At 44.0% G+C, this 27,415-nt stretch overlaps 1 protein-coding gene across 1 annotated transcript; it reads left to right on the top strand.

The window, feature by feature from the left end:
• Window positions 1-2,890: 2,890 nt before the first annotated feature.
• Window positions 2,891-26,173, top strand: LOC308154883 (tripartite motif-containing protein 16-like; the record flags this gene model as incomplete). Its single annotated transcript, XM_080528101.1, has 11 exons — window positions 2,891-3,466; window positions 4,136-4,231; window positions 4,649-4,882; window positions 5,146-5,305; window positions 5,458-5,517; window positions 5,688-6,188; window positions 22,732-22,765; window positions 22,928-23,296; window positions 23,589-23,701; window positions 25,539-25,632; window positions 26,017-26,173. The coding sequence occupies 11 exons, from the start codon at window positions 2,891-2,893 to the stop codon at window positions 26,171-26,173; spliced, it is 2,394 nt and encodes a 797-aa protein (XP_080384227.1).
• Window positions 26,174-27,415: the final 1,242 nt, after the last annotated feature.

Raw genomic sequence — 27,415 nt, 5'->3', positions numbered from 1 at the left:
CGTCTCCCCTTCTTTTCATTATCATTATGGAGGCTTTATGGTTGTTGTAACTATTATTATTTTAATGATACAAAAAAATCTTGAATCAGAATCTGAATTTATTTTACAGTACACAATACAAATCTTTGGCTGTGGTTCTTCAACATTAGCTTTGCAGCAAGGTACATAATCACAACAATACCATCATCACAATAATCACAAGTAAATAAGTAAATTAAGTAATGATAAGGAATAAAGTGATAAGTGATGGTAGTCGCACTACAGCAGAATTAAAGTGCAATCAATAGTGTAACATGCTGTGCAAAGTTCAACAAGATGAAAATGAAAGTGTTCAGGTATTTCTCAAGTAGTCAGGTAGTGTGCAATTCCTGTGTCCTAATGTTTTCAACATTAGCATTGCAGCAAGGTACATAATCACAATAATTGTACATGAGTAAAGTAAGTAATGCAGTTTTCTGGTAGAGGTGGATTTTTCTTAGGTGGAAAAACAGGGGAGGGTCATGCTTTTTTTGGAGGGGGGGGGCCTTAGTGGCAAAGTGTGCAGCCTGGCTGAGAGCACTTTATTTTTCTTTTCTTTTCGAAGAAGAGCTCTAAGGCTCTGTCATAAGGGAACTCGGTTATTGGCGGCCCGAAGTTACAAGATCGTTAAGGGCTCTGCACACAGCGTGCGATTTCTGTTGCGCGTCGCCGTCAACGTTCCATTTTGAAGTTTGAATGGAAGTCTATGAGAACATACAACAGAAATTGCATCGCACGCTGTGTGCAGAGCCCTTTAGCCCGCAGCGCAGAGCGCACAATGTATACGAGTTGACTCGCTGGAACGAGACAGGCCGCAAGACCACCACACACGTGCCATATCATACCGTCTCATCATAATTATTACATCGTATTTATCATCATATTTTTCACTATGTGTGGTTACCTGACCGTCTTCCTCATCTTCTGGTACTTTTCGTTTGAAATACTTTAACAAACTCATCTGAAAATGGAACCAGGAATTTATGAACACATAGCTAGCTAACATTGCTAGCTAACATTTCTGGCAATTACTTTAAGTAGTTCTAAGGTAGCGGAAACATAATTGTTTCACAAAATAGCCTGATTTAGTTGACCATGAACATCAGACTACATTACGAATGTTCATTTAAAATACTTGTATACTGAGCACTGGTATAAGAACACGAACCATAGAATGCAATAACCCACCGTCGTGCTGATGCAGTGTTGCTAATCAATCTGTAATGGATTGTAACACCTGAAGTAGTTTGTAGACTAGACGCAGCCTACCTAGATGTATTCGACCAATCACAAAACAGTTTTGCAAGCGCGTCGCTTCGCGCTTGTGGGTGTGTCTAGCGCTGTGAAGGTCTGAAAAGCGGCCTAAATTTTTTATTTTTTTTGGGTTGAGAAATCTGCATGGTGGCGGAGGAAATTCCATCGTGGCGGACCGCCACGATGAAATGCATGTAGAGGAAACACTGCCTTTATGATTTGTGTACATGCAGCAGAGCCGCTAGACAGGTGCTTGTTTGGTCCTTTCACCCCCGTGCCGTCCTCCTACGTCCTTCCTGTGTGTGTGGGAGGAGGTGGCTTGGCTGACGGCAGCCCTCTGCTGCCCCCTGCTGCAGGCTGGTCCACATGTTCACACAGGAGAGGATGACTGCAGTCTGCTTCCGGCCCTCACACCGCTTTACACTTCGTACACAACATCAGTCCAAGCTGGTCACTCCCTGTGGTTTTGTTAGCAGATTTAACCATAATGTGTTTCTGTGCTGGTATGAACCAGTCTGGGTCCTTTGCTCCATGTGATCGGATCACCAAGGTGTCAGCTCAGAGGGACACAACTATGTAGATCCCAGACGTCTCTGACACATCTGAAGCCAAGCAGAACACTGACTGGATATCTAGTAGAGAAAATGAACCTGTGTTGTACAAAACCAAATCATCAATATTGAATAAATCTTATAATCTTCAAATTGAGAAATGTGGTCTTAGTTTTTAAATATTTTAACAATGACAGTTGAATGACTCTGTGAACTGAGTCCACACACACTGGTCAGGTCAGAGCTCTAAAGCTGGTTGTAAGTATAGCGCTCTATGAAGTCAAAACAACAGCAGTATTGTGGGAAGCAGGTAAGAGACTAGAGGAAGGTGGTGGCAGGTGGTGAATGCCGTCATGAGGACAGGTCAACATCAGTCCAGAGTCATTAGGATTCCTCATGTTCTAGTCACATGTTCATGACAGGTTATTGACATAATCCAGGTAGAAACAATGTCCTTATGATAACCCAGGAGTGGTGAATCAGGAAGTGGAGGAGTTGCTGGTGTAGTATCTTAGTTGGGCAACTTTACATAGTAACTCTGCATGGTGGGACAGACACAGGCATCTCTCAGCTGCACTGACCAACTTCTCTGCTTCTGCTCTGTAGTCAGCAACATAGGAGGTTGATGTGGAACTGTGCCATCTAGTGGCCACAACTGGTAATTGAACTCAATCTCACATCACTGCGATCTTTGAGCAAGTCAATATGATGGTTGTATCCAGTTGTGGAAATGGAATGATTTCACTAGGAGAACCCTGGTGGTTGCAGAGGGAAGTTGAATGTGCTGTACAGATGCACCAATCACAGAGAAGAAGACAGCCACCAATCAAAAGGAAAATATCTTACGACATCAACAAGAACATCCACTCTGTTCCTGGCCTCTGTCCAACACCACTCCCCCGACAAGTCCACACACACACACACACACACACACACACACACTAACACCACTCCCTGTACAGTTACAGAGACACAGAACCAGGAAGTGTTCACGCCCACAAGCACACACAACACTTCTAGAGAAACAAAACGTATCTGCTACTCCGTCTGGTAGTGAGTGAAGCAACATGGCAGAGAGCATGGCCTCTATTAGTTGTCCGATCTGTCTGGATATACTGAAGGATCCTGTGGCTATTCCCTGTGGACACAGCTACTGTATGGGCTGTATTAAGGGCTGCTGGGATCAGGATGATCACAAAGGGGTCTACAGCTGCCCTATGTGTAAGGAAAGCTTTATCCCAAGACCTGTTCTGAGGAGAAACACTCTGCTGGCTGAATTAGTGGAGAAACTGAAGAAGACAGGACTCCAAGCTGCTCCTCCTGCTCACTGTTATGCTGGACCTGGAGATGTGGCGTGTGATGTCTGCACTGGGAGAAAGCAGAAAGCCCTGAAGTCCTGTCTGGTTTGTCTGGCCTCTTACTGTGAGACTCACCTCCAGCCTCACTATGAATCTCCTGCCTTTAAGAAGCACAAGCTGGTCAAAGCCTCCACACAACTGCAGGAGAAGATCTGCTCTCGTCATGACGAAGTGATGAAGATGTTCTGTCGCACTGATCAGCAGTGTATCTGTTATCTGTGTTCCGTGGATGAACATAAAGGCCATGATACCGTCTCAGCTGCAGCAGAGAGGACTGAGAAGCAGGTAAGAACCAGAACTACTCGTTGGTGACTCTGATAAAGGTCCAACTGACTGGGTCTCCTCACTGGCAGCTGTCTGAGAATCAACGATAGGGAGGACGGAGAAAGAAGGAGAGTAACGTCATGTTAGAAATAAAGAGAGGAGAGTGTTTTTGGAAGGACTAAATGACAGGAGAAATGTTATTTATTGTTCATATTAGATTAATGAATGTGTATGTGTTGGTGAAATGAACTGGGCGGGTGTAAAACTGAGAGTCCATGTCCTTGTCTCTTACACTGAAGTGAGTTAATGATTGAAAGAAACATTTGACCATGATTTTATGACAGGAGATATTTTGCTGTAAGAGTTATAGGGTCAAGGTGTGACTTAGTTTGGCAGATTAAAACGGTCATCATGAATTCATAAAATCCTGCAAATTTTTTTCTCTTTTCCTGAAATATATATGTATTCCATATCTTGCAGTATCCTTTTCTTCAGGATTTTCTTTAATCTCAAACTACAACTGCAATGTTGGTATCCATATTACTGTTAATATGCACCAATATGGATTTGATGGCAATATATATTGTGAGTGTAGACTTCTCTTTTTCAACACATGATTAATTCTGATTTCTGTTTCATTAACCATGATCAATCTGTCATTTCCATAACAAAAGCATTGTTTGTCCACAGAGGCAGCTGGGGATGAGTCAGCAGAAAGTCCAGCAGAGAGTCCAGGAGAGAGAGAAGGAGCTGAAGGAGATCCAACAGGCTGTGGAGTCTCTCACAGTGAGTATTGACCAGAGGAGACGCACCATTTCACTGCTCTCCTCCAGTCAGCCACTCTCCAATCCCTCTGTGTGTGTGCGTGTGTGTGTGTGTGTGTGTGTGTGTGTGTGTGTGTGTGTGTGGCCGAGGTGAGATACTAAACCTCACTCCTCAAGTTCAAGTACTCCAACCTACGCTGTCATATTTCGCTAGCGTAGCTGGTTAACAGCAGGTAGAGATGGTCACATGTGTTGGCAGGTCAGAGGTCAGAAGTTGGAGACTTGGTTTGAGGAACTTGAATTGCGGGCTACAGTTTGCAACAACTTCACACCTGTGTTCTGTGTTTGTGTGTGTGATTGTGTGTGTGTGTGTGTGTGTGTGTGTGTGTGTGTGTGTGTGTGTGTGATTGTGTGTGTGTGTGTGTGTGTGTCCTAACAGCGCTCTGCACAGGCAGCAGAGGAGGACAGTGAGAGGATCTTTACTGAGCTGATCTGCTCCATTGAGAGAAGGCGTTCTGAGGTAAAGGAGCTGATCAGAGCCCAGCAGGAGACAGCAGTGAGTCAGGCTAAAGGACTCCTGGAGCGATTGGAGCAGGAGATCGCTGAGCTGAGGAGGAGAGACGCTGAGCTGGGGCAGCTTTCACACACAGACGATCACATCCATTTCCTCCAGGTAACTATGGTAACCAGGTAACTACGCTGACCCTCCATCTGGAACACTGAAAGGAGCTTCCTGTTTAGTTATTCATTCACCAGGAACATCTCTCTCTCTCTCTCTCTCTGTCTCTCTCTCTCTTTCTCTCTCTGGCTCTCTCTCTCTCTGTCTCTGTCTGTCTGTCTCTCTCTCTCTCTCTGTCTCTCTGTCTCTCTTTCTCTCTCTCTCTCTTGCGCGCTCTCTCTCTCTATCTCTCTCTCTCTCGTGCGCTCTCTCTCCAGAGTTACCATTCTCTCTCCAGTCCCAGTGTATCTTCAGACTTCCCTAGCATCATTGAGGGTCCTCTTGGGTACTTTGGAGATGTGACTGAGGCTGTGTCTAAGCTGAGAGAGAAACTAGAGGACATCTTTAAGGGGGAGTGGTCCAAGATCTCAACTACAGGTGAGCTAAAACTCTACCTCTAGCCCCTTTATATACCGGTAGTCAACTTCAGACCACGGTCCTATAATCATCACTTTGTATACAGTACATGTGTGTAATATGATATGATGTGAATGTTTTCTCTCTCTGTGAATGTGTTTGTGTGTCTGTAGTGAATGCAGTGGATATCTTACTGCCTCCAGAGCCCCAGACCAGAGCCCAGTTTTTACAATGTGAGTCTCTTTATCCTGAAGTAGCTAACAGTCTCTCTCCACTGATACTCTCCACAAACCCTGAGATATAATTAGAGAGGTCGAGGAGAGGGAGAGACTCATCAGAAACAGGCTAGATATCTGACTCCTCTTATTTCTCTGATTTGGTCTCTGCTCTGCTCTTCTCCCAGATTCCTGTCAGCTCACACTGGACCCAAACACAGCATACAGCTCCCTCTCTCTGTCTGAGGGGAACAGGAAGGTGACACGGATGGAACAGACCCAGCGATATTCTAATCATCCAGAGAGATTCACAGACCGGTGGCAGGTGCTGTGTAGAGAGGGTCTGTCTGGACGCTGTTACTGGGAGGTTGAGATGAAGGGTCAGAATGTTTCTACAGCAGTCTCATATAAAGACATCAGTAGAACAGCAGGGTCAGGTAGTGACAGTAGATTTGGATCCAATGACAAGTCCTGGATGTTACGCTTATATAGTAATGGTTATAGTTTCCATCACAATAATGTTCAGACTACAGTATCAGGCCCTCGGTCCTCCAGAGTAGGAGTGTACCTGGATTACAGGGCAGGTGCTCTGTCCTTCTACAGCGTCTCCTCTGACACAATGACCCTCCTCCACAGAGTCCAGACCACATTCTCTCAGCCCCTCTATCCTGGGTTTGGGCCTTGTTGGGGTGCCAGTGCTGGGGCCTCATTCATAGAACGTGCTTAGATCAAATTTTGATCTTACCCGTGTCGTACGTAGAAAACCACGTCAACGTAGTGATTTATACAATTTCAACGTGAGTCAATTTGATCGTGGAAACGATCGTAGCTCGACGTCGAGTATTCAACTTGCTTACGCACATTACCTACTGGTTATGCAGAGTTATTACAGGCATGTGAGCCGCACTGGAAAAACGTTGCCTACTGTAATTCATGCGAAGTTTAAGTGGCTCGTAATAAAATTAACGATGTTGTTACCAGCCGAGAAAATGGATTAAATTCAAGATTTAAAGGGAACTACTGTTTATGATTGTATTTCAGTCTTTCTTTATATCCCTCCGGAGCTGTCTATCTCTCTTCAACATGCCTATGCCTTGCCCGGCCACGCGCTAAATGATACTGGATTTCGAGTTGAGTCGGGATGAGGGGGAATGGCACCCCCCCTGAAATAAAAACAGTCCAAATCATCCCCCTTCTAAAACTGCCATCCCCCCTTTCCATCCCTTATGTCATTTTATCAATGAACGTGGTATTACTGCCCTCTCCCGCTTCCAGACGCACGCCTACCCTATAATATAGTATTAACGCCCTGTGATAGCGGCTCAAATAGCGGCTGAATGAAGCCAAGTGCTATAATATAATATAATACAGACAGTATATAATATTGTCAGTATTGTCTGTCTGTATTATATTATATTATAGCACTTGGCTTCATTCAGCCGCTATAATTGAGCCTCTATCACAGGGCGTTAATACAAACCTCATTCACCTGCGTTCAATTCCAAGTATGTTTGGTATTTATAGAAGGAAGCACGTACGCAACTTTAAACCATCTCAGCCCGTTTGATAAATAATGCTTACGTCCGTTTAGAAAAATGTGCTTACGTGAAAGTCAAAGATGACGTTCAAGTACTTTTTTATGAATGAGGCCCCTGAGCTGTGTAATATTAGAGCTCCTCATAAGTGAGTGATGCTTTATCATAACCTACTATTCTGTAGAAATGTCTTTCTCTGCGATTTGGTCTTAAGAGTTTAAATTATTTCCCACTTCAATGACTCTCAGAGGGTTGACTCTCAGATTGAGCTCTCTCTATGAAGTCTAGAATCTGAGATTATTGAAGCCCAATCCGGTGATGGTGTCAACAGTCAGAGGATGCTCATGTCTGGTCAGACTGGACCTCTATTACATATTCCAGGGTTCGGGTCATCTTCATTTGAATGATCAAATGATTGAAAGTAGGACATGTTTTCAATATTTTCTCAAATTAATTGCAAGAGGTTTCTTTTTCTTTTTTTTTTACATTCAAATGTTTTCTTTAAACAATGCAAATGACCCTAACCATCAAATCATATTAAACTTTATTTACAGTACATACTGTAGCACATTTCATTCACAGATGCAGTATAATGTGCTTTAATAACCCTATTCAATACAACACAACATGCTTTTATGATGTGCTCATTACCAGACATACTGGATGCTTCGACTGGTGCCTTGGTTCCAATATTAGTGATACATCAAACTTTTCTGTTTTATCATGTCAGAAGTCTAATTTGATACTTTAATGTTGTGGATGTTTGATGATGTCGAAAGTGATTATTGATTATTGATTCCCATATCAAATCTCCATGCTATGATAGGGTTCACATGGTAGATTTCTCCCTGTCAGTCCACATGTGTTCCTTCTGTGGTGATCACAGGTTATGAATGTGTTTATGTGCTGATCACAGGTTATGAATGTGTTTCTGTGCTGATCACATGTTATGAATGTGTTTCTGTGCTGGTATGAACCAGTCTGGGTCCTTTGCTCCATGTGACAGGATCACCAAGGTGTCAGCTCAGAGGGACACAACTATGTCGATCCCAGACGTCTCTGACACATCTGAAGCCAAGCAGAACACTGACTGGATATCTGCTATAGAAAATGAACCTGTGTTGTACAAAACCAAATCATCAATATTGAATACATCTTATAATCTTCAAATTGAGAAACGTGGTCTTCGTTTTTAATATTTTAACAATAACAGTTGAATGACTCTGTGAACTGAGTCCACACACACTGGTCAGGTCAGAGCTCTATAGCTGGTTGTAAGTAGCGCTCTATGAAGTCAAAACAACAGCAGAGGTATTGTGGGAAGCAGGTAAGAGACTAGAGGAAGGTGGTGGCAGGTGGTGAATGCCGTCATGAGGACAGGTCAACATCAGTCCAGAGTCATTATGATTCCTCATGTTCTAGTCACATGTTCATGACAGGTTATTGACATAATCCAGGTAGAAACAATGTCTTTATGATAACCCAGGAGTGGTGAATCAGGAAGTGGAGGAGGTGCTGGTGTAGTATCTTAGTTGGTCAACTTTATATAGTAACTCTGCATGGTGGGACAGACACAGGCATCTCTCAGCTGCACTGACCAACTTCTCTGGTTCTGCTCTGTAGTCAGCAACATAGGAGGTGGATGTGAAATTGTGCCATCTAGTGGCCACAACTGGTAATTGAACTCAACCTCACATTACCACATTACACATTGTCAATATGATGGTTGTATCCAGTTGTGGAAATGGAATGATTTCACTAGGAGAACCCTGGTGGTTGCAGAGGGAAGTTGAATGTGCTGTACAGATGCACCAATCACAGAGAAGAAGACAGCCACCAATCAAAAGGAAAATATCTTACGACATCAACAAGAACATCCACTCTGTTCCTGGCCTCTGTCCAACACCACTCCCCCGACAAGTCCACACGCACACACACACACACACACACACACACACACACACACACACACACAGAACACTGATCACAATCAGTCACATACAGACAGAGACACATTGTGCTCGCCCACAAGCAGCAAACACTTCTAGAGAAACGAAACGTATCTGATACTCTGGTACTCTGTCTGGTAGTGTGTGCATCAACATGGCAGAGAGCATGGCCTCCTTAAGTTGTCCGATCTGTCTGGATATACTGAAGGATCCTGTGGCTATTCCCTGTGGACACAGCTACTGTATGGGCTGTATTAAGGGCTGGTGGGATCAGGATGATCACAAAGGGGTCTACAGCTGCCCTATGTGTAAGGAAAGCTTCATCCCAAGGCCTGTTCTGAGGAGAAACACTCTGCTGGCAGAATTAGTGGAGAATCTGAAGAAGACAGGACTCCAAGAGCAAAAAAGCATTGTTTGTCCACAAAAGCAGCTGGGGACGAGTCAGCAGAAAGTCCAGCAGAGAGTCCAGGAGAGAGAGAAGGAGCTGAAGGAGATCCAACAGGCTGTGGAGTCTCTCACAGTGAGTATTGACCAGAAGAGATGCACCATTTCACTGCTCTCCTCCAGTCAGCCACTCTCAAATCCCTCTGTGTGTGTGTGTGTGTGTGTGTGTGTGTGTGTGTTGTGTGTGTGTGTGTGTGTGTGTGTGTGTGTGTGTGTGTGTGTGTGTGTGTGTGTGTGTGTGTGTGTGTGTTGTGAGAGAAAATTATTATATGTAATAAGAAATGTTTCTACATTTAAGATTCAAACTTCACAACAGTAAATTGAATGTCTAGTGCAAGCTATAGAAACTGATTTCCTGTTGTAAGCTCACAATGAAACCTGTTTTTCTCCAGACATTTGAATATATGCAATTACCCTTTTGTCTGTCTTTGACCCTAGGAACTCAGAACAATGCTGAGTCACACCAGAGTGATTGCCCGGCATTGTTCACTCTATGGTCACCACTCCTCACTTTTGTAATACTGTAATCAAGGGAGGGTCAGATTCCCCCCTAACCTTCATCCCCATCATCTTCCTCATGTACAGATCCACACCCCTTGCAAATGATTGGTTTAGAACTCACCCGAGAGCGGACTTGTTACCTGAGGGCATAAATACTGAGATGTAATGAATGATCGAGACTTTGAGAGGAACTTTGAATCTTCAGATGCGTCTGACGAACCTGTAAACTTCCTCCTTCTATAGAGGAAAATATTAAATGTCTTTTCTTATACATGCTGCCTTTATTGATAATTTGCTCTAACAGGTTACAAATAGGACATGTTTTCTCATTATCTCTGACAAATCTGAAGCCAAGCAGAACTCTTACTGGATATCTACTATAAAAACCATCAACCTGTGTTGTACAAAATCAAATAATCAATATTAAATAAACCTTAATCTTTAAATTGAGAAACATTGTCTTGCTTCTTCTATTCCATGACTGTTGAATGACTCTGTGGACCTCTACTACCGAAGTCATCTTGATGTGCTGGAGTCATCTTTGGGACGTTCAATAGAACAAGATCATGTTGAACCTTTAATGCTCGCTTGCCTGTGCATGTGGACAGCACAGCGTAGTGAAGTCTCTTTGTAATGTGGTGAGATGTGTTTCCATGGCCTGGTCCCCAGTCCTGCTCTCTAGTACTTGCAGCCCTGCTGGTGAAGAACCTGTTCAGCCTGAAGGACAGAGGACCTACCAGGGTTCCCACACCTTCTGAAACATCAAATTCAAGCACCTTTCAAGGACTTTCAAGACTCAATTCCCTCAAATTCAAGGATCCAACACGGCATAGTTTGAGACAGATGTAGATGAGAATTTATATAATAAGAACTATCCGCTCACAGACAACAATTAAAAAGAGAGGCTTGAATGTGTGAACACTAGATGGTCTCTTGCCTTCTTTTTTTTTTTAGAGAGAGAGAGGGGGGGGAATTCAAGCACTTTCAATGACCCATGTCTATTTTCAAAAACTTTTAAGGCCTTGATTTTTTTCCCTCAAATTCACAAACTTTCAAGGATTTCAAGGACTCGTGGGAACCCTGACCTACTAACCTCTGGGAACAACATGGTGCTAATGTGTGTGTAACAGGTTCGGCACAGAGGGAGACAGACAATAGGATCTGGCGGGTTTAGAGACAGGTTTATTTGAGGTAGCACACTGGCATGCAGACAGTTCGGCTGAGCCTCGCTCAGGGGAGAACGTCTCCGGTTGCTGGCTGGTTTCCGCCGCTCTCTCTGATTACTTCCGTGACTGGTTCGTGCTGTTTCTATCCCGCTTCCTGCTCTCCGCACCTTTCCTCCTACCGCCCTCTCGGGGGACACAAAGCAACACATTAAGAGGGCGCTTTGATGAGGACCTAATTGGCATCAGCCGGTGCCAATTACGCCCCCATCCCCTTCACCAACCGTCCTGTGGCTCCCCCTGCAGGTCGAAACGCGGCATGTTCTCCACAGTGTGCTAGCGAAGTTAACGTTGAGCAGAGCTAGCAATGACTACAGAGTCTGGGAAGGAGTCATCCTCCTCTCTGTCTCCTTATTGAGATGAGAGGGAGGAGAGAGACTAGGGGAAGCTGTTCCTCTCTGTCTCCTTATTGAGATGAGAAGGAGGAGAGAGACTAGGGGAAGCTGTTCCTCTCTGTCTCCTTATTGAGATGAGAGGGAGGAGAGAGACATGGGGAAGCTGTTCCTCTCTGTCTCCTTATTGAGATGAGAGGGAGGAGAGAGACTAGGGGAAGCTGTTCCTCTCTGTCTCCTTATTGAGATGAGAGGGAGGAGAGAGACTAGGGGAAGCTGTTCCTCTCTGTCTCCTTATTGAGATGAGAGGGAGGAGAGAGACTAGGGGAAGCTGTTCCTCTCTGTGTCTTCTTATTGAGATGAGAGGGAGGAGAGAGACTAGGGAAGCTGTTCCTCTCTGTGTCTTCTTATTGAGATGAGAGGGAGGAGAGAGACTAGGGGAAGCTGTTCCTCTCTGTGTCTTCTTATTGAGATGAGAGGGAGGAGAGAGACTAGGGGAAGCTGTTCCTCTCTGTCTCCTTATTGAGATGAGAGGGAGGAGAGAGACTAGGGGAAGCTGTTCCTCTCTCTGTCTCCTTATTGAGATGAGAGGGAGGAGAGAGACTAGGGGAAGCTTTTCCTCTCTGTCTCCTTATTGAGATGAGAGGGAGGAGAGAGACTAGGGGAAGCTTTTCCTCTCTGTCTCCTTATTGAGATGAGAGGGAGGAGAGAGACTAGGGGAAGCTGTTCCTCTCTGTCTCCTTATTGAGATGAGAGGGAGGAGAAAGACTAGGGGAAGCTGTTCCTCTCTGTCTCCTTATTGAGATGAGAGGGAGGAGAAAGACTAGGGGAAGCTGTTCCAGTGGGTTTCGCTCAGCAGCCCATACATTCATGTGTGGAGGGTAGACCCACTGACAGTAAATGAATGGACATATTGAAGTCTGACATCATCCGATTAATTTCAATAGTTGTAGCTTGTGATGCTAATCAAGCCCTTTTACTTGACTACGACAAAGTAAATAACGCTAATGTAAAAATATATGAAACATTGTTTGTGGCAGTTTAGTGTTCTTTAGGGCTCCACCACCTAGCTAGTTAGCCAACGTGCATCATGGCTAGAATGGTTGCATGTTATGGTTATTTCAATTAACGCAGCTTGAGTTTGAATCCAAATGAGTTTCCTCTACGGTACAGGGGATAGACTTACCTTTATTTGAGATTTGTTGATTTCCATAGACAGTGTTATTGTCCTTCGACTTGTTGGGGTATTCTTCATCATGTCTGTGTGCAACGTAAGTCTTCACTGAGTAGCCGCATTATTACATCAGTAACTAAGACAACCATAATGATGTCATCACCACCCCATGCAATGCCGCTGCCTCCTGTGTGTGTGATCCCATGCAGCATTCATGGTGCATGGGATATCTCTCTCTCACACACACACACACACACACACACACACACGCTCATAACAGATGACAAAGAAGCACAGATGAGACGCCACGTTGACGTTTGTCTCTGACGTTTTATTTGAGTCGTTACAACATGGCTGGTAGGAGTTAAGAAGAGCAAGACATGAGGAGGGGTTGGAGGGAGGGGTGGAGGGGTTGGAGGGAGGGGTGGAGGGGTTGGAGGGAGGGATGGAGGGGTTGGAGGGAGGGATGGAGGGTTTTTTCCTCAATGTGAGTTCATATACAGCTCCTGTAGAAACGACCATACAGGCCCTCTTAAGAGACGAGGCTGAATCCCAAACCAACCCCTGGACACTACACCCTGGACACAACTGTAGAGCTGAGAGACTAGGCTGAACCCCAAACCAACTCCTACACCCTGGACACAACTGTAGATCAGTACACTAGACCAGTGAGAATCCCACCTGGCCTATCAGAGCGCAAGGTGGAGCGACTGCACCAATCAAAACCTTTCAGAACCACGGGGGTCTAGGAAGTACGGACTAGTGACTGATTTGGGATTCAGCAAGAGAGGGAACGAGGGATGAATATCTATTTTAAGGCCCAATCCCATTTCAAATGTTAACCCCTTCCCCTCGTTTTGGAGTGCCACACGCTTATCGGCTGGCCCCTAAAACAGAGTTACAAGGGGTACATTACCTGTTGGCATGCTGTGTGTGAAGACCAGTGTTGCCACAGTTACTTTGAAAAAGTATTCTGATTACTGATTACTGATTACTCCTTTAAAAAGTAATCTAGTTACTTTACTGATTACTTGATTTTAAAAGTAACTAAGTTAGATTACTAGTTACTTTTTTAGTTACTATTGGCAGCTGCCTAGGCACCCGACCCCCCCCCCCCCCCCCGCAACATAAAAATTAAAACTGGTTTTGCCAAAACTCACTTTACTTTAACAGTAATTTAAATTACATAATTAAACTTTAAACAATAACTTAAAACAACAAAATAAAGAGTCTTTCTTTGCCTCACCCAACATAAATACTTGTTTTTAAACAATAAAATAAATATAATCTTTTTTTAACAGTAACTAGCAAGGAGTGGTTTCACAAAACCTAAAACCTACCCTGACCATTCAGATATGATCCTAATATAACCCTAATCCTAAACTGGGTGAGTCTGAGTTTATCAATGATCAACATTTATGTTCTTGTCATCCTTTGCTGACACAAACTCAAAATAATCCTTATATTTCCAGCTATTTAACGCATATCTCTGTTCTCGCTCCATTGTGTAGGCTACGCTTCTGTTTACACTGTGCAATCAGCGTGGTGATACACGTGAGCGATTCTGCTGCAATCTCGCGATAGTCGAGAGCCGTTTTTTGCGGGCATGGCCTTCCATAGTAACCTCGTGTTGAAAACGTGAGCACTGACGTCACTCCCCAAGACGCGAGAAAAGCTATCGAACATTACAAAGAAATACTGCATTTAGCCTAAGTTATGAGGTAGTAACGCAATAGTAACGCACAGTCACTTGAATAAGTAACTTTAATCCGATTACTGATTTGGAAATAGTATCGCGTTAGAATACTCGTATTCCCCAAAAAAAATCAGATTAGAGTAACGTGTTACTTAGTAACGCGTTACCGGCATCACTGGTGAAGACTGCACTCTAGTGTTAACACGAGGTACTACATCGTGGTCATTGTGTCCTGCTGTCAAATGTATACTACTGTAGCCTAACATGAATACTCATGAATACATACTGTGTGATGTGATGCATGTTTGTGATGCATGTTTGCGAACACATCATTCAATTCCAATTGTAAAACTGCAGATGAAAAAATAAATGTGTGACGCAAACATAGTCGACCTCAGGAAAACAAAAGCAGCAACTATGAGTGAATTCACCTGTATCACACTACTGGACCTCTGTAACACAGTCTCTAAGTCTAATTCCTCCACCTCCTGCCTTGACCCTATACCAACAACATTCTTCAAGCGGGTGTTTGATAGTGTCTCAAATCATGTGCTGAAGATCATAAATACGTCGCTTCAAACAGGCATCTTCCCAGATGCCTACAAAACAGCTGTTGTAAGACCGCTATTAAAGAAACCCAACCTCGACGCCGATGCACTGAAAAACTACAGACCGATATCCAACCTTACATTCATTAGTAAGATACTTGAGAAGGAAGTTTCACTACAAATAAACTCCAATCAGGTTTTCAATCAGGTTTTAGAACATATCACAGCACTGAAACTGCTCTTACTAAAATAGTGAGTGATCTCAGACTAAACTCTGATGCTAATAAGGTCTCAATTCTCGTCCTATTAGATCTAAGTGCAGCGTTCGATACGATCGACCATGATATCCTAATCAATCGTCTCGAAGAGTTAGTTGGTCTTTCTGGCAGCGTGTTAAATTGGTTCAGAACATACATTACAGGGAGAAAGTTCTATGTCAAGCTTGGAGATCATGTGTCTGAAAAATATGACAGCGATTTCGGAGTCGCACAAGGGAGCTGCCTTGGTCCACTACTATTCTCACTATACATGTTACCACTCGGGGACATCATTAGAGAGCACAACGTATGTTTCCACAGCTATGCCGATGACACGCAACTGTACATTTCTGCTGAACCAAATGATACTTCAGCTATAGACTCCATTACGAACTGTCTTCTAGCAATACATAAATGGATGAGCAATAACTTCTTGAAGCTAAACGAGGACAAAACTGAAGTCCTACTGATCGGCCCTAAAGCAAAGAGGGATATGCTGCTTAATAATCTAGGGAAACTGACATCATTGATTAAATCTGAGGTTACTCCGACTCAGACCTAAGCTTCAAGTCCCATATTAACAAGGTGACGAAAACATCATTCTTTCACCTTAGAAACATTGCTAAAGTAAGACCACTTATAAACCAAAAAGATGCTGAAAAACTGATTCATGCCTTTGTCTCAAGCCGGCTCGATTACTGTAACACACTTTTTACTGGCCTTCCTAAAAAAACGACTGCAAGACTTCAGCTCATTCAAAACTCTGCAGCTCGACTTCTAACTAGAACCAAGAGGAGAGAACACATAACTCCGGTCCTAGCTACTCTGCACTGGCTGCCAGTAACATGTTGATTTTAAGGTCCTCCTCCTTATATACAAAGCCCTTAATGGGCGAGGCCCAAAGTACATTGCTAATTCCCTTGCCAATTATGCACCCTCAAGAACACTAAGATCATCTATCGCAGGTTTATTAGAGGTTCCCAGCAACAGTCAGAAGAAGATCGGGAGCGCAGCCTTTGCCAACTATGCCCCAAAGCTTTGGAACACATTACCTTTAGAGATCAGGGAAGCCAGCTCACTAAATATTTTTAAAAGAAAGCTAAAAACGCACTTCTTCAATATAGCCTTCAACTAGCTTATCTGCACCTGCCCACTGCTCATTTGCCAGCTATTGCACTCCTTTAACTAGCTCATCTGCACCTGCCTACTGCTCATTTGCCAGCTGCTGCACTTTAAATGTTTTATCTATTTATTTCTACACAGTAATGCACATGGTCTTTAACTCCACAGACTGTGGGGGGATAACATTGGTACCACAAAGCCAAGTTGGGCTACAGATCCAGTTGACTGGGATTTTGTGCTGCTGTGTCTAGAGACAGACGACAGCTAGGCTACAAATCCAGTTGGTTAAAATACTGTGATCTGACACTGCCGGATCGATGAGAAAGAGGTGATTGTACGTTGTCAGAAGGTTTGAGTAAGTGCAAAAGAAAGAAACTGCAATGTTGATACTGGATTTTTGGTGCAAGGTCAGCCATGTTTGAACTTGAAAGCCAGTGAGAAGTACAGAAAGACTGTGTAAGGTAGGGAAATGAGAGGGATAGGGAAAGGTATTCTGCTGATGAATGAATGAATGGACTTTATTGTCATTGCTACAGTACAGGTACCAAACAACGAAATTTAGGAGGGGTGGCTCCCCTGGTGTTAGGAAAGGGAAAAAAAAAACTTTAAAAAAAAATCACAAGAAGGGAAGGAGCTGGTTTACATAAATAAAGGCTATGTACACTATCCACTGTACTATACTGTACAGTTGGACGACTAGGGTTGTCATATTGCACAATAGTATTGTTTCACATTTATTTAAAGTGTCACAGTTTGCAGGCTTGAAATGTACATGTTTGTGCCTCAGCACTACACCTGATTTTTTTCAGTCCAGCAGCTGCCATACAATCCGTCCAGACTGTCCAGGGCCCAGAACTTAGGTCTTTGCTGTGTTCAGGGCCTGGACGGCCCTGTGGTAGAAGCTGTTCTTCAGTCTGTTTGTCTTTGCGGCCAGGGTCCTGAACCGCCTTTTCGAGGGCAGCCTGGTAAAGTGTTCGTACCCAGGGTGGGTCGGGTCCCTGGAGATCTTGGAGGCCTTCCTGAGACAGCGTGTGTTGTACAGCTCTTCCAGAGAGGGGAGGGGGGCGCCGGTGATCTTCTGTGCTGTTCTCACGACTCTCTGTAGCGCATTTCTCTCCGCTGTTGTGCAGCTGGAGAACCAGTTGCAGATGCCGTAGGTGAGGATGCTCTCCACTGCGCCGCGGTAGAAGGTCACCAGTATCTCCTGCTTGCTGTGTTCCTTCCTGAGGACTCTCAGGGTGTATAGCCGCTGTTGTGCCCTCTTGATGGTGCCTTTTGTGTTGTCCTTCCAGGTCAGGTCATCCCGCATGTGCATCCCCAGGAATCGGAGGGTTGAGACTCTCTCCACGCTCTCTCCGTCGATGAGCAGGGGCTGGATCTCTGACTTTTTCCTCCTGAAGTCTACGATGATTTCCTGGGTCTTTGACTTGTTCAGCAGCAGGTTGTTAACCTTGCACAGCTTGCTCAGTTGCTCTACCTCATCCCTGTACGCCGCCTCGTCCCCCCCCGAGATGCATCCCACCACGGTGGTGTCGTCTGCAAACTTTACGATGGAGTTGCTGGGGTGATGAGAAGATGGATAGCGGTTACTAAGTGTTAAGGCAGAGGTTGTATTTTGTTTCTCTTTTTCCCTTTTTTAAAAATGTTATTTATTGTATTTTATCTTTACCTTTTCTTTTACTGTTTTCCCCTGCTTTTATATTCATTCTATGCTATGTTTTATTATATTCACTTCATGTTCTTAGTCCTGTTGTAAAGCACTTTGAGCTGCATTTCTTGTATGAAAGGTGCTATATAAATAAAGCTTTACTTACTTACTTACTTACTTACTATCAAAATAAAAGTACCCATGGTAGAGCTGTCAAAATAAAAGTAATAATACCTCATGGATAAATAAAGCGTTACATTTGCGGTCACTTACAATTTGCGTTTATATCCGTTTCATTTCAAACCTTTATTTAAAAACTCGATAGGCACTGAGGTCACCCTCATTTACAGTGACGTCGAGTGTACAATAGAATAGTGATCATGGGCAAACAAACAGTGAGCAAGACAGGATTAAAGGAAAAAAAATAAAAGAAAAATTTGATGAAGATGAAGCTGCATGCCTATAGATAACATCACCGTAATCTAATACGGACAGGAATACCGCCTCGACAACGCTCTTCCTACAAAGCAAGGAGAAGCTAGACCGATTACGGTAAAGAAAGCCCACCTTTTGCCGAAGTTTGGAGGCGAGGCCGTCGACATGCGTTTTGAATGATAGCTTCTCATCCAACCACAGCCCAGATAGATATTTGTACTACAAATTGTAGTCGGTAACTCTCTCAATGGAGGAGCCGTCAACTGTGGATATAAGAAGCTTTGTAAGGTCCACATTTCTAGCCCTAGTAAACAACATGGATTTCGTTTTCTTCGAGTTGAGGACTAGCTTATGCCTCGAGAGGGCGTCTTGCAGTGAGTTAAAGGCTAGCTGCAAGTTGATAGTAGCAGCATGTGGGGAATCTGCTGTACTATAAAGAATGGTATCATCGGCATATGAATGGACGTGGCAACCGGTTAGCGAAGATACCAGTTCATTAATATAGATGGTAAAAAGTACAGGGCCCAGCACCGAACCTTGAGGGACACCCTTTGTAACCGTTATAAAATCTGAATTGCCAAATTAAGATTTTATACACTGACGCCTGAGGGTAAGGTAGTCATGGAACCACGCACAAGCACCTAAATCTAATCCAATATCGGATAGCTGTTCTAGGAGCAAGTGGTGATCGACCGTGTCAAATGCCTTCGAGAGGTCGACAAAGAGGGCCGCGCAGTGGTTCCTCTTGTCCAAGGCCGAGACTATCCGCTTGTTAAGTCGTGACGTGTTTCCGGGTCCAACGTTGGCTGAGGCGCTGTCTTCGAAATGCCGAAATAATAATAATAATTAATTATATTTATATAGCGCTTTTCCGAGGCTCAAATACCCTGACAATATGGAGAAAACGGGAAAGTGCCGTGTCCCTCGTTGTATGAATAGATCCGAGTCTAAAAAACGATTAAACTGTCATTCTACCGCTGTAGTTCACTGGTACTCTGGTGCGGAGAATTTCTGGTTTGGACTCGGAAATGGCTAAACGTCACTTTTGACGTCAGACTTAATCACCCCCTTTGTGTAAAGGAATAACTCGCGCAGACTTCCAGACCAACGGAAATACACCAGAGGAAATGGAGAAATTCCAAATGTAAGTTAGCGGCGCGCTGATAATTGGCGCAGCCAAATTTTATAAAAAATGAGTCTAGTTTATGTCAGTGGATGATTTGGGGTCAATAGTTTCTAAAACCTTGAGGACCTCCGCGGAAGTAAATGGTTGAAAGGTAAAAAGGGGGACACGGTCCACGTGGGCAGTATCATTAAGAAACCACCATAGAGGGGTGTCCAGGGTACAACCTATCAAATAGGTTTGTGTCTCTGGATCGTGAATTAGGTGCAATTTAGCTAATATGCGTTTAGGGTTATGTTTAGCTCCATGTAATGCAGTTTCTTATTTGATTTCAATAAATACTATTCGCCGGTTTCATGGAACAATACAATATTGAGTATATAATGATAATGAGTTATAATAAGTTATATAGACTATACTTTATAGTTATAATAACTCCACATACAAGTTGGAAAACACTTTCCGTTTAGGTTTCAAACCCCCCCATAGTGGACGTGACCTTTTAGGATTCGCCTACAAATATTTTCTGCATTTTGCACTATGCTACAGCAATATTTCGCATGAAAAGTGGAGATTCAAAGTGAGTTTTCGCGGGTGCATGGTTTCCTTTCATGGTCCAGTCAATGTACCAATGAATCGTGATGTAATCGTTTCGATTAGAATCTGATCGAGGTGAATATATACATATCACCGATTTGCTTTGTTGGATTAATATTTCGAATGTTGGTGATCATCACACTTAAAACTCGGGCTTGCACTCATACAGACCATGGCAGGTATGGTTGATCAAACGAAAAATATTGATCACAATGAAAATAGTTAATTGATGTGGGCGTCACGACTTTAGGGGAGATGTCGAAATTCAGGCATCAATGTGCAGAAAGGGTCTCGGCCTCCGCGCGGTCATGTAGCTGTCTGTCTGTCAGTGTCCCATGTAGCTGTCTGTCTGTCAGTGTCCCATGTAGCTGTCTGTCTGTCAGTGTCCCATGTAGCTGTCTGTCTGTCAGTGTCCCATGTAGCTGTCTGTCTGTCAGTGTCCCATGTAGCTGTCTGTCTGTCAGTGTCCCATGTAGCTGTCTGTCTGTCAGTGTCCCATGTAGCTGTCTGTCTGTCAGTGTCCCATGTAGCTGTCTGTCTGTCAGTGTCCCATGTAGCTGTCTGTCTGTCAGTGTTCCATGTAGCTGTCTGTCTGTCTGTCAGTGTCCCATGTAGCTGTCTGTCTGTCAGTGTCCCATGTAGCTGTCTGTCTGTCAGTGTCCCATGTAGCTGTCTGTCTGTCAGTGTCCCATGTAGCTGTCTGTCTGTCAGTGTCCCATGTAGCTGTCTGTCTGTCAGTGTCCCATGTAGCTGTCTGTCTGTCAGTGTCCCATGTAGCTGTCTGTCTGTCAGTGTCCCATGTAGCTGTCTGTCTGTCAGTGATCCATGTAGCTGTCTGTCTGTCAGTGTCCCATGTAGCTGTCTGTCTGTCAGTGTCCCATGTAGCTGTCTGTCTGTCTGTCAGTGTTCCATGTAGCTGTCTGTCTGTCTGTCAGTGTCCCATGTAGCTGTCTGTCTGTCAGTGTCCCATGTAGCTGTCTGTCTGTCAGTGTCCCATGTAGCTGTCTGTCTGTCAGTGTCCCATGTAGCTGTCTGTCTGTCAGTGTCCCATGTAGCTGTCTGTCTGTCAGTGTCCCATGTAGCTGTCTGTCTGTCAGTGTCCCATGTAGCTGTCTGTCTGTCAGTGTTCCATGTAGCTGTCTATCTGTCAGTGTCCCATGTAGCTGTCTGTCTGTCAGTGTCCCATGTAGCTGTCTGTCTGTCAGTGTCCCATGTAGCTGTCTGTCTGTCAGTGTCCCATGTAGCTGTCTGTCTGTCAGTGTTCCATGTAGCTGTCTGTCTGTCAGTGTCCCATGTAGCTGTCTGTCTGTCAGTGTCCCATGTAGCTGTCTGTCTGTCAGTGTTCCATGTAGCTGTCTAAAGGGACGTGACGCTCGAGACAGATGTCATCATCAGCATTAGCACGGCTAGCAGAATTTGAGGAGGCTAAAATCTTTACTTGAAGGTAAATCGATACAACTTAACAAAGCCTATATCAATTGACATTGATACATTTGTATCTTCAAACAAGTACTGATTACTGTAAACTTTGTAACTTTTTTTCGCAACACACTGTATGTACCGGTATGTCTACTCTCAAAGCTGATTTGACACCTAATCATGTATGTCTTGTAGTTTATGGGTCTAGGCTACTTTAAGCAGTAAGAGTTCTGAAATTATATTTCAATAATACATTTTGAATAATTATACTATGTCCTGTTCTACTATAGTTACTTGGTGGTTAGCCTATTTAAAAAAAATTTTTTTTTTAAAAATCCAAAGTCGCCCATAGTTTTGGTAACAAGTGTATGTATTTCCATAAGACTGGATCATGCTGTTTTTGACCATCTTCATTGCTCTTACCTTTAGCTTTGACCTACTTAAGAAATATCAAACCCTCATTTCTGCTCTTGTGTGATCCTATTCTAGTTTGTCCAATAATTCATTTAAACCAAATCAAAGTCAAGTAGCCTATTTGAATAAAGAATAATGATGGACCATAATGGTATGGAAGCTTTTCCACGATTGGTCCAATTCCGTGGGAAGTATCTAGATAAGTAAGGCCGGTGAGATATCCATCTTCCTTCGCTCCTTGGATCTCCTGAAGCAGGTCCCCAAGTTGGCGTAGCTTTATGGGGTCTTTGGATGAAATCCTGGGGAAGCCGTCTAGTCTCTGGAATAAGGACTTCTCTATGATTTCGGGGGCTGCATAGCACTCACGTAGTCTCTCCCATGCTTTGCTTAAAGCGCGACTGGGGTTGTTAACATGTACTGACCTCATGCGTTTCGCCTGTTCTCCAGATTCCTTTCCGAGCCATCTGGTCATGAGATCCAACTCTTGTATTGCTGTCAGGCTAGCTTCACTGGTTGCGCTGATGAATGATGAGTACCATGCGCAATAATTTTCTGGTTTATCGTCAAACTGGTACAGACCTGAGTTAACAAGGTCTCGTCGTACCAAATACTGTGCTAGAGTCTCTATTGGATTTGGTGTGCTAGCTGGCTGAGTGTGTCGGGGAACGTATGATGGCGTATTTACATTTAAGGTAGGTGTTGGTTTTACAAACTCATACTTGAATTCAACTTTAGGAGGATCAGGTAGGTTTGGTGGAGGTAAGTACATTCTTTCAGGATGTGTGTATTGTGTCTCAGGATTTGGCTTATTGTAGTTGAGCTGAGACCGTTGTGTGACGCGTCCCACAGGTAGGTTAACTGGTAATGTCCCTGTCACAAAGCTGTCGAGTGATCTGTTATCAAGTGAGTGAACGACAGGCTGTGCCAATGAGTGTTGTGAGGGAGAAGTACTCCTTAGCTCGATTTGATCTTGAACATAGCTATGTGTGCGTTCCATTTTTGTCCTCTCAGATACAGATTTTTCACACAACAGAAGTCTCCTGAAGAAGCGTCACAGCTTCACTTCACTTCATCGCTCATATTGAGCAGCGAAACAACTGGGGACACTTTGAACTCGACAACGTTAAAACAAGATGGCAGCGTTACCGCGTCCAAACCGGAGCTTCTCCCAAGCTGCTTGGTGGAGGAAGACTCGGCCTCTCCAGCCCCACAGTGTCCGGGGCCCGGGGCCACGGGGAGAACCAAGACCCCCAGGAAGCAGCCCAATCCCAGCCGGAGAGCCGACCTCAGCGACCCGGAGTACCAGCAGGGCGTGGCATTCCAGATGCACCCCGAGCCGGACGACAGCAGGGAGCAGTGTCGGCTGGTCATCACCTCAAAGTACAGGTTAGGATGAGAATAGGGCATTGGCTCTTTGTTTTCATATTAGATTAGATAGGTTCAACTTTATTGTCCAAGAACTGAGACAGTTTGAAGTACAGTTTTGGCATATAACCAGATACTACAACGATATGCACCCTATCTAGTCCTACAGTGAAGGTAGACATTTTATTGAGGCACACAAATGGAGGTAGCCTATTTATTAGACAATTGAGAGCTGTGCTTGTTGTTGTGCATGCCACGATAGAGTATTTATCATCTAAAGATGAGATTTTTTGGTTTGTTTTTACAGTGAGAGGCGCTCTAAGAGTGGCAGGAAACCCAGGGTCAGGTCCAGGTCATGCAAGAGTTCACTGAGTACTATTAGCAGCTCTGAGGAGGAGAGCGATGTCGCCAGCCTGTCCAGTGAGTACCACTCCCCTCCAGCAGGGGGCGTCATTACAACACAAAATACCACTGAGCAGTCAACCTCAGACAGGTGGAATACATTTGATTACTAGGGAATTAAGAAGAGGCATTTAGGGGAAACTGCTAGGTAAACATCCATAAGCCTTTAACGACTAACAAACAGTGCTATTAAGGTGGTGGTCTAGAACAGCGTTTCTCAACCTTTTTTCAGTCACGGCACCCTTCAAAAGTCGATAAAATCTCAAGGCACCCCAGTCTAAAATATAGCTATTCAAAAACGACACTGCATCACCCAGACAGCCCCACACACACACACACACACACACACACACACACACACACACACACACACACACACACACACACACACACACACACACACACACTCACTCACTCAGCGGCTATTGATACAAATAAAAGTTGTATTATTATTATTATTATTGAGAGAGAGAGGAGGGAGTGAAAGCGGCAAGTGTGCATCAAAGGCATCAGGCACGTAACCGTGCTGTATAAACATGACACAGTGACCGAACAAAAGTGGGAATTTATGGAACACATTAATTTTCATATTCCCACATTTGATTGGAAACACCTATCCAGTCCATTCAACGTAAACACCGGGGATGCAGAGTTATTAAGCCAGAAAATGCGTCTCTCTCTCCCGCTGCGCGCATGACCTTGTCTGGATGTATTAAATTCATTGCATGAAAACGAAACCGTGCGTTATTTCGCGAACTTTCCAACCCTGCTTAGCTTCCGAAGTCGGACGAGAGAATAATGTCACCGATCATCCATATAGAACAACCACCTCCACACTCTGCCGGCGAGCGAGACTGCCCTGCCCGATCAGACCCTTTTTCGGGAGCGGGGAACATTGATTGATTGATTGAAAACTTTATTAGAAGATTTGCAGAAGTAGGTACATGAAAGTACATATTACATACAAGGTCATCTAAGAGGATAAAAACCCAAGAAAGCCACTGGCTTATTTCAATTGGGGTCCTTGTTGGGGTCCTTCAACATAGGACCCTTTTAGATGTCATTGATTTGCCTTCCAATTGTACAGTCAGACAGCGGGACCTTTGCTATTTCTTTTGCAGCTTGTGGGCCTAGCATCTTATTAACTATTGCTGTGCATGCTGGCAATATTACGGACTCGGCTATAGTGTGTGGCTTCTTCGCCTTAGCAACAATTTCGGCTACGAGGTAACTAGCCTCCAATGCTTTCTCTGAAACTTTGGCGCACTTCATCATTACCTGTTCTGGACAGCTATGCTTACTTTTCATCCGAACAAAATATTCAGCATCCTTGCTAGCTTGTGATGGATGATCTGTTGTCAGTTCGTCATGTTCCATGATTCTGCTTGTTTGCTTGTTCATTGCTCTCGAAATGTCTTTGACACACTGACCTTACGCTGAACCCGGTATTGACATTGTGAAATGGGAAAGGGGCGTGCGAGACAGAATATAGAATAATTTGACGGCACCCCTGAAGACGCCAGGCGGCGCCCCAGTGTGCCGCGGCGCCCCAGTGTGCCGCGGCACCCCGGTTGAGAAACGCTGGTCTAGAAGAAAAGACGACGGAAAAGAGAGAGAAGCCACCACACAGTGGAGGTTTTCAAAACATGTAATTTGCCGAATCACCCAAGAATTAACTGTACAGCTTTCAAGATTCAGGGATTTTGGAAACTGGGGTATAGGCTTCATAATGGTTATTAACCACCCCCAAGTTCCACGTGATGTTTTGAGGTATTCATCTGAAGACGCTTGGGGGTTCAGGGGCCATTTTCTTGGTATTTGTATACTGATATGCGCTCTTTCCCCCCTCTGTTAGAAAATAAAGTGTGCGCGTCCTGCTGCACCAAGAAGACCGCCATATGGAGGGATGCTGAGGATGGGACTCCGCTGTGCAACGCTTGTGGAATAAGGTGTGTATTTTACCTGGGGGGTATTCCATCAACGTCGCTAAAGGAAAAATCCAGGCTTATTTTTGATAACTTTCGCGAGACTTGTCAGAATATGCCTGGATATTTTTTAAGAACTCTCGTGAGACCTATCAGAATAAACCTGGATTTTCCTTCAGCGATGTCGATGGAATACCCCCCTGGGAAGTTCCCCCAGGGCACCTCTCCTCTATACAATACAATAACTTTATTGTTCCCTGTGGAGAAGACATTGAGGGTTCTTTCTAACAGTGTATATAATTCGTGATCGAAATTATATCGATATCTTTTATATATATTATTTATCAAACACAAACACATTTTCTACTGTGGTTTCTTCTTCTTCTTCTTCTTCTTCTTCTTCTTCAGGTATAAGAAGTACAGACTGCGTTGTGTGCAGTGCTGGCACATCCCCCGGAAGGAGGGCGACTCGAACTCCAAGTGCTTCAAGTGTGGAGGTTTACTAAGGCTAGCCCCTTCTCTCCGCAAGAACACCGCCTATAGGGGAACCCAGCGACCCTATTAAATGATGTCGTAGAGTCACTGTAACCCCAGATAATACCCACAAATACCCCCTGGGCCCGTGACCGCACCCTGTTCTGTCCAGAGGCTCCTTATCCTCATGCTTGTACTACGTTTGGATAGGTAGGCCTAAAGATGAGTGGAATTACACCTATCCATGTACACAAGTGTCTAGGGTTGAGGGGAGGGGAAGGGAGCAGGGGGTCTTGCAGTCAGCACTGTTGCTTGCACTCGTCACTTTAGAGAGAGAGAGAGAGAGAGAGAGAGAGAGAGAGAGAGAGAGAGAGAGAGAGAGAGAGAGACAGAAAAAGAGAGTGAATCTAATGGTATATCAAGTAACTTCAGTCCACCCAATGCACACATGGCCTTGCTGACAGCATGTTCATCGTGCTGTCCACTTGTCAGTTAAATTAAGTTATGTGAATATATCTGTTTTTGTTGAGTTTGTATTGTGTTATTTTTTCCCTTCCTTGTTCATCTTGGTTGTTGTTTTTGGGTAGCCTTTAGTAGTTACTGGCCTTTACTAGTCAATTCCTTCGCTTGACTATTTTGTGTGAAAACTAAACATTTGTGTTGGAGTGTGCACTTCAGTCCACCCAATGCACACATGGCCTTGCTGACAGCATGTTCATCGTGCTGTCCACTTGTCAGTTAAATTAAGTTATGTGAATATATCTGTTTTTGTTGAGTTTGTATTGTGTTATTTTTTCTCTTCCTTGTTCATCTTGGTTGTTGTTTTTGGGTAGCCTTTAGTAGTTACTGGCCTTTACTAGTCAATTCCTTCGCTTGACTATTTTGTGTGAAAACTAAACATTTGTGTTGGAGTGTGCACTACAGGTTTGGTCTGTATTAAACTCTTGTTCAAATATCTTACCCGGGTTTGTTTTCATTCTACCCCAGAACCCAGATGAAAATTGTGATGTGATGAGAGAGAGAGAGAGAGAGAGAGAGAGAGAGATGCAGTGAGTGTCTGTTATACACACTCATTGATAGAATATTTGATCAAGTAATATTGTGATGAAACCTGCTGTTTAAGAGAAGGCCAGATGATGGCCAGATGATCAAATAACGTATTTTCTATTAAGAGAGTATTCGATTGAGCTGCTATTGCTTTTTGATAATGTAATTATAATTATAGATTCTATAGATGTACTGAAATTATGAATTGTTCAATTAAATCTGGCATACGAAAGTGAGCGTGTACAGTAGGTAATGGGAGCAGAAACACGTATGATTTCAATAAACG

Source organism: Nansenia antarctica (genome assembly GCF_963989245.1).
Source record: "Nansenia antarctica genome assembly, chromosome: 4".
NCBI lineage: Eukaryota > Metazoa > Chordata > Actinopteri > Argentiniformes > Microstomatidae > Nansenia > Nansenia antarctica.
The sequence above is the reverse complement of the archived record's forward strand: the minus strand, read 5'-3'. Positions and strand labels throughout refer to the sequence as shown.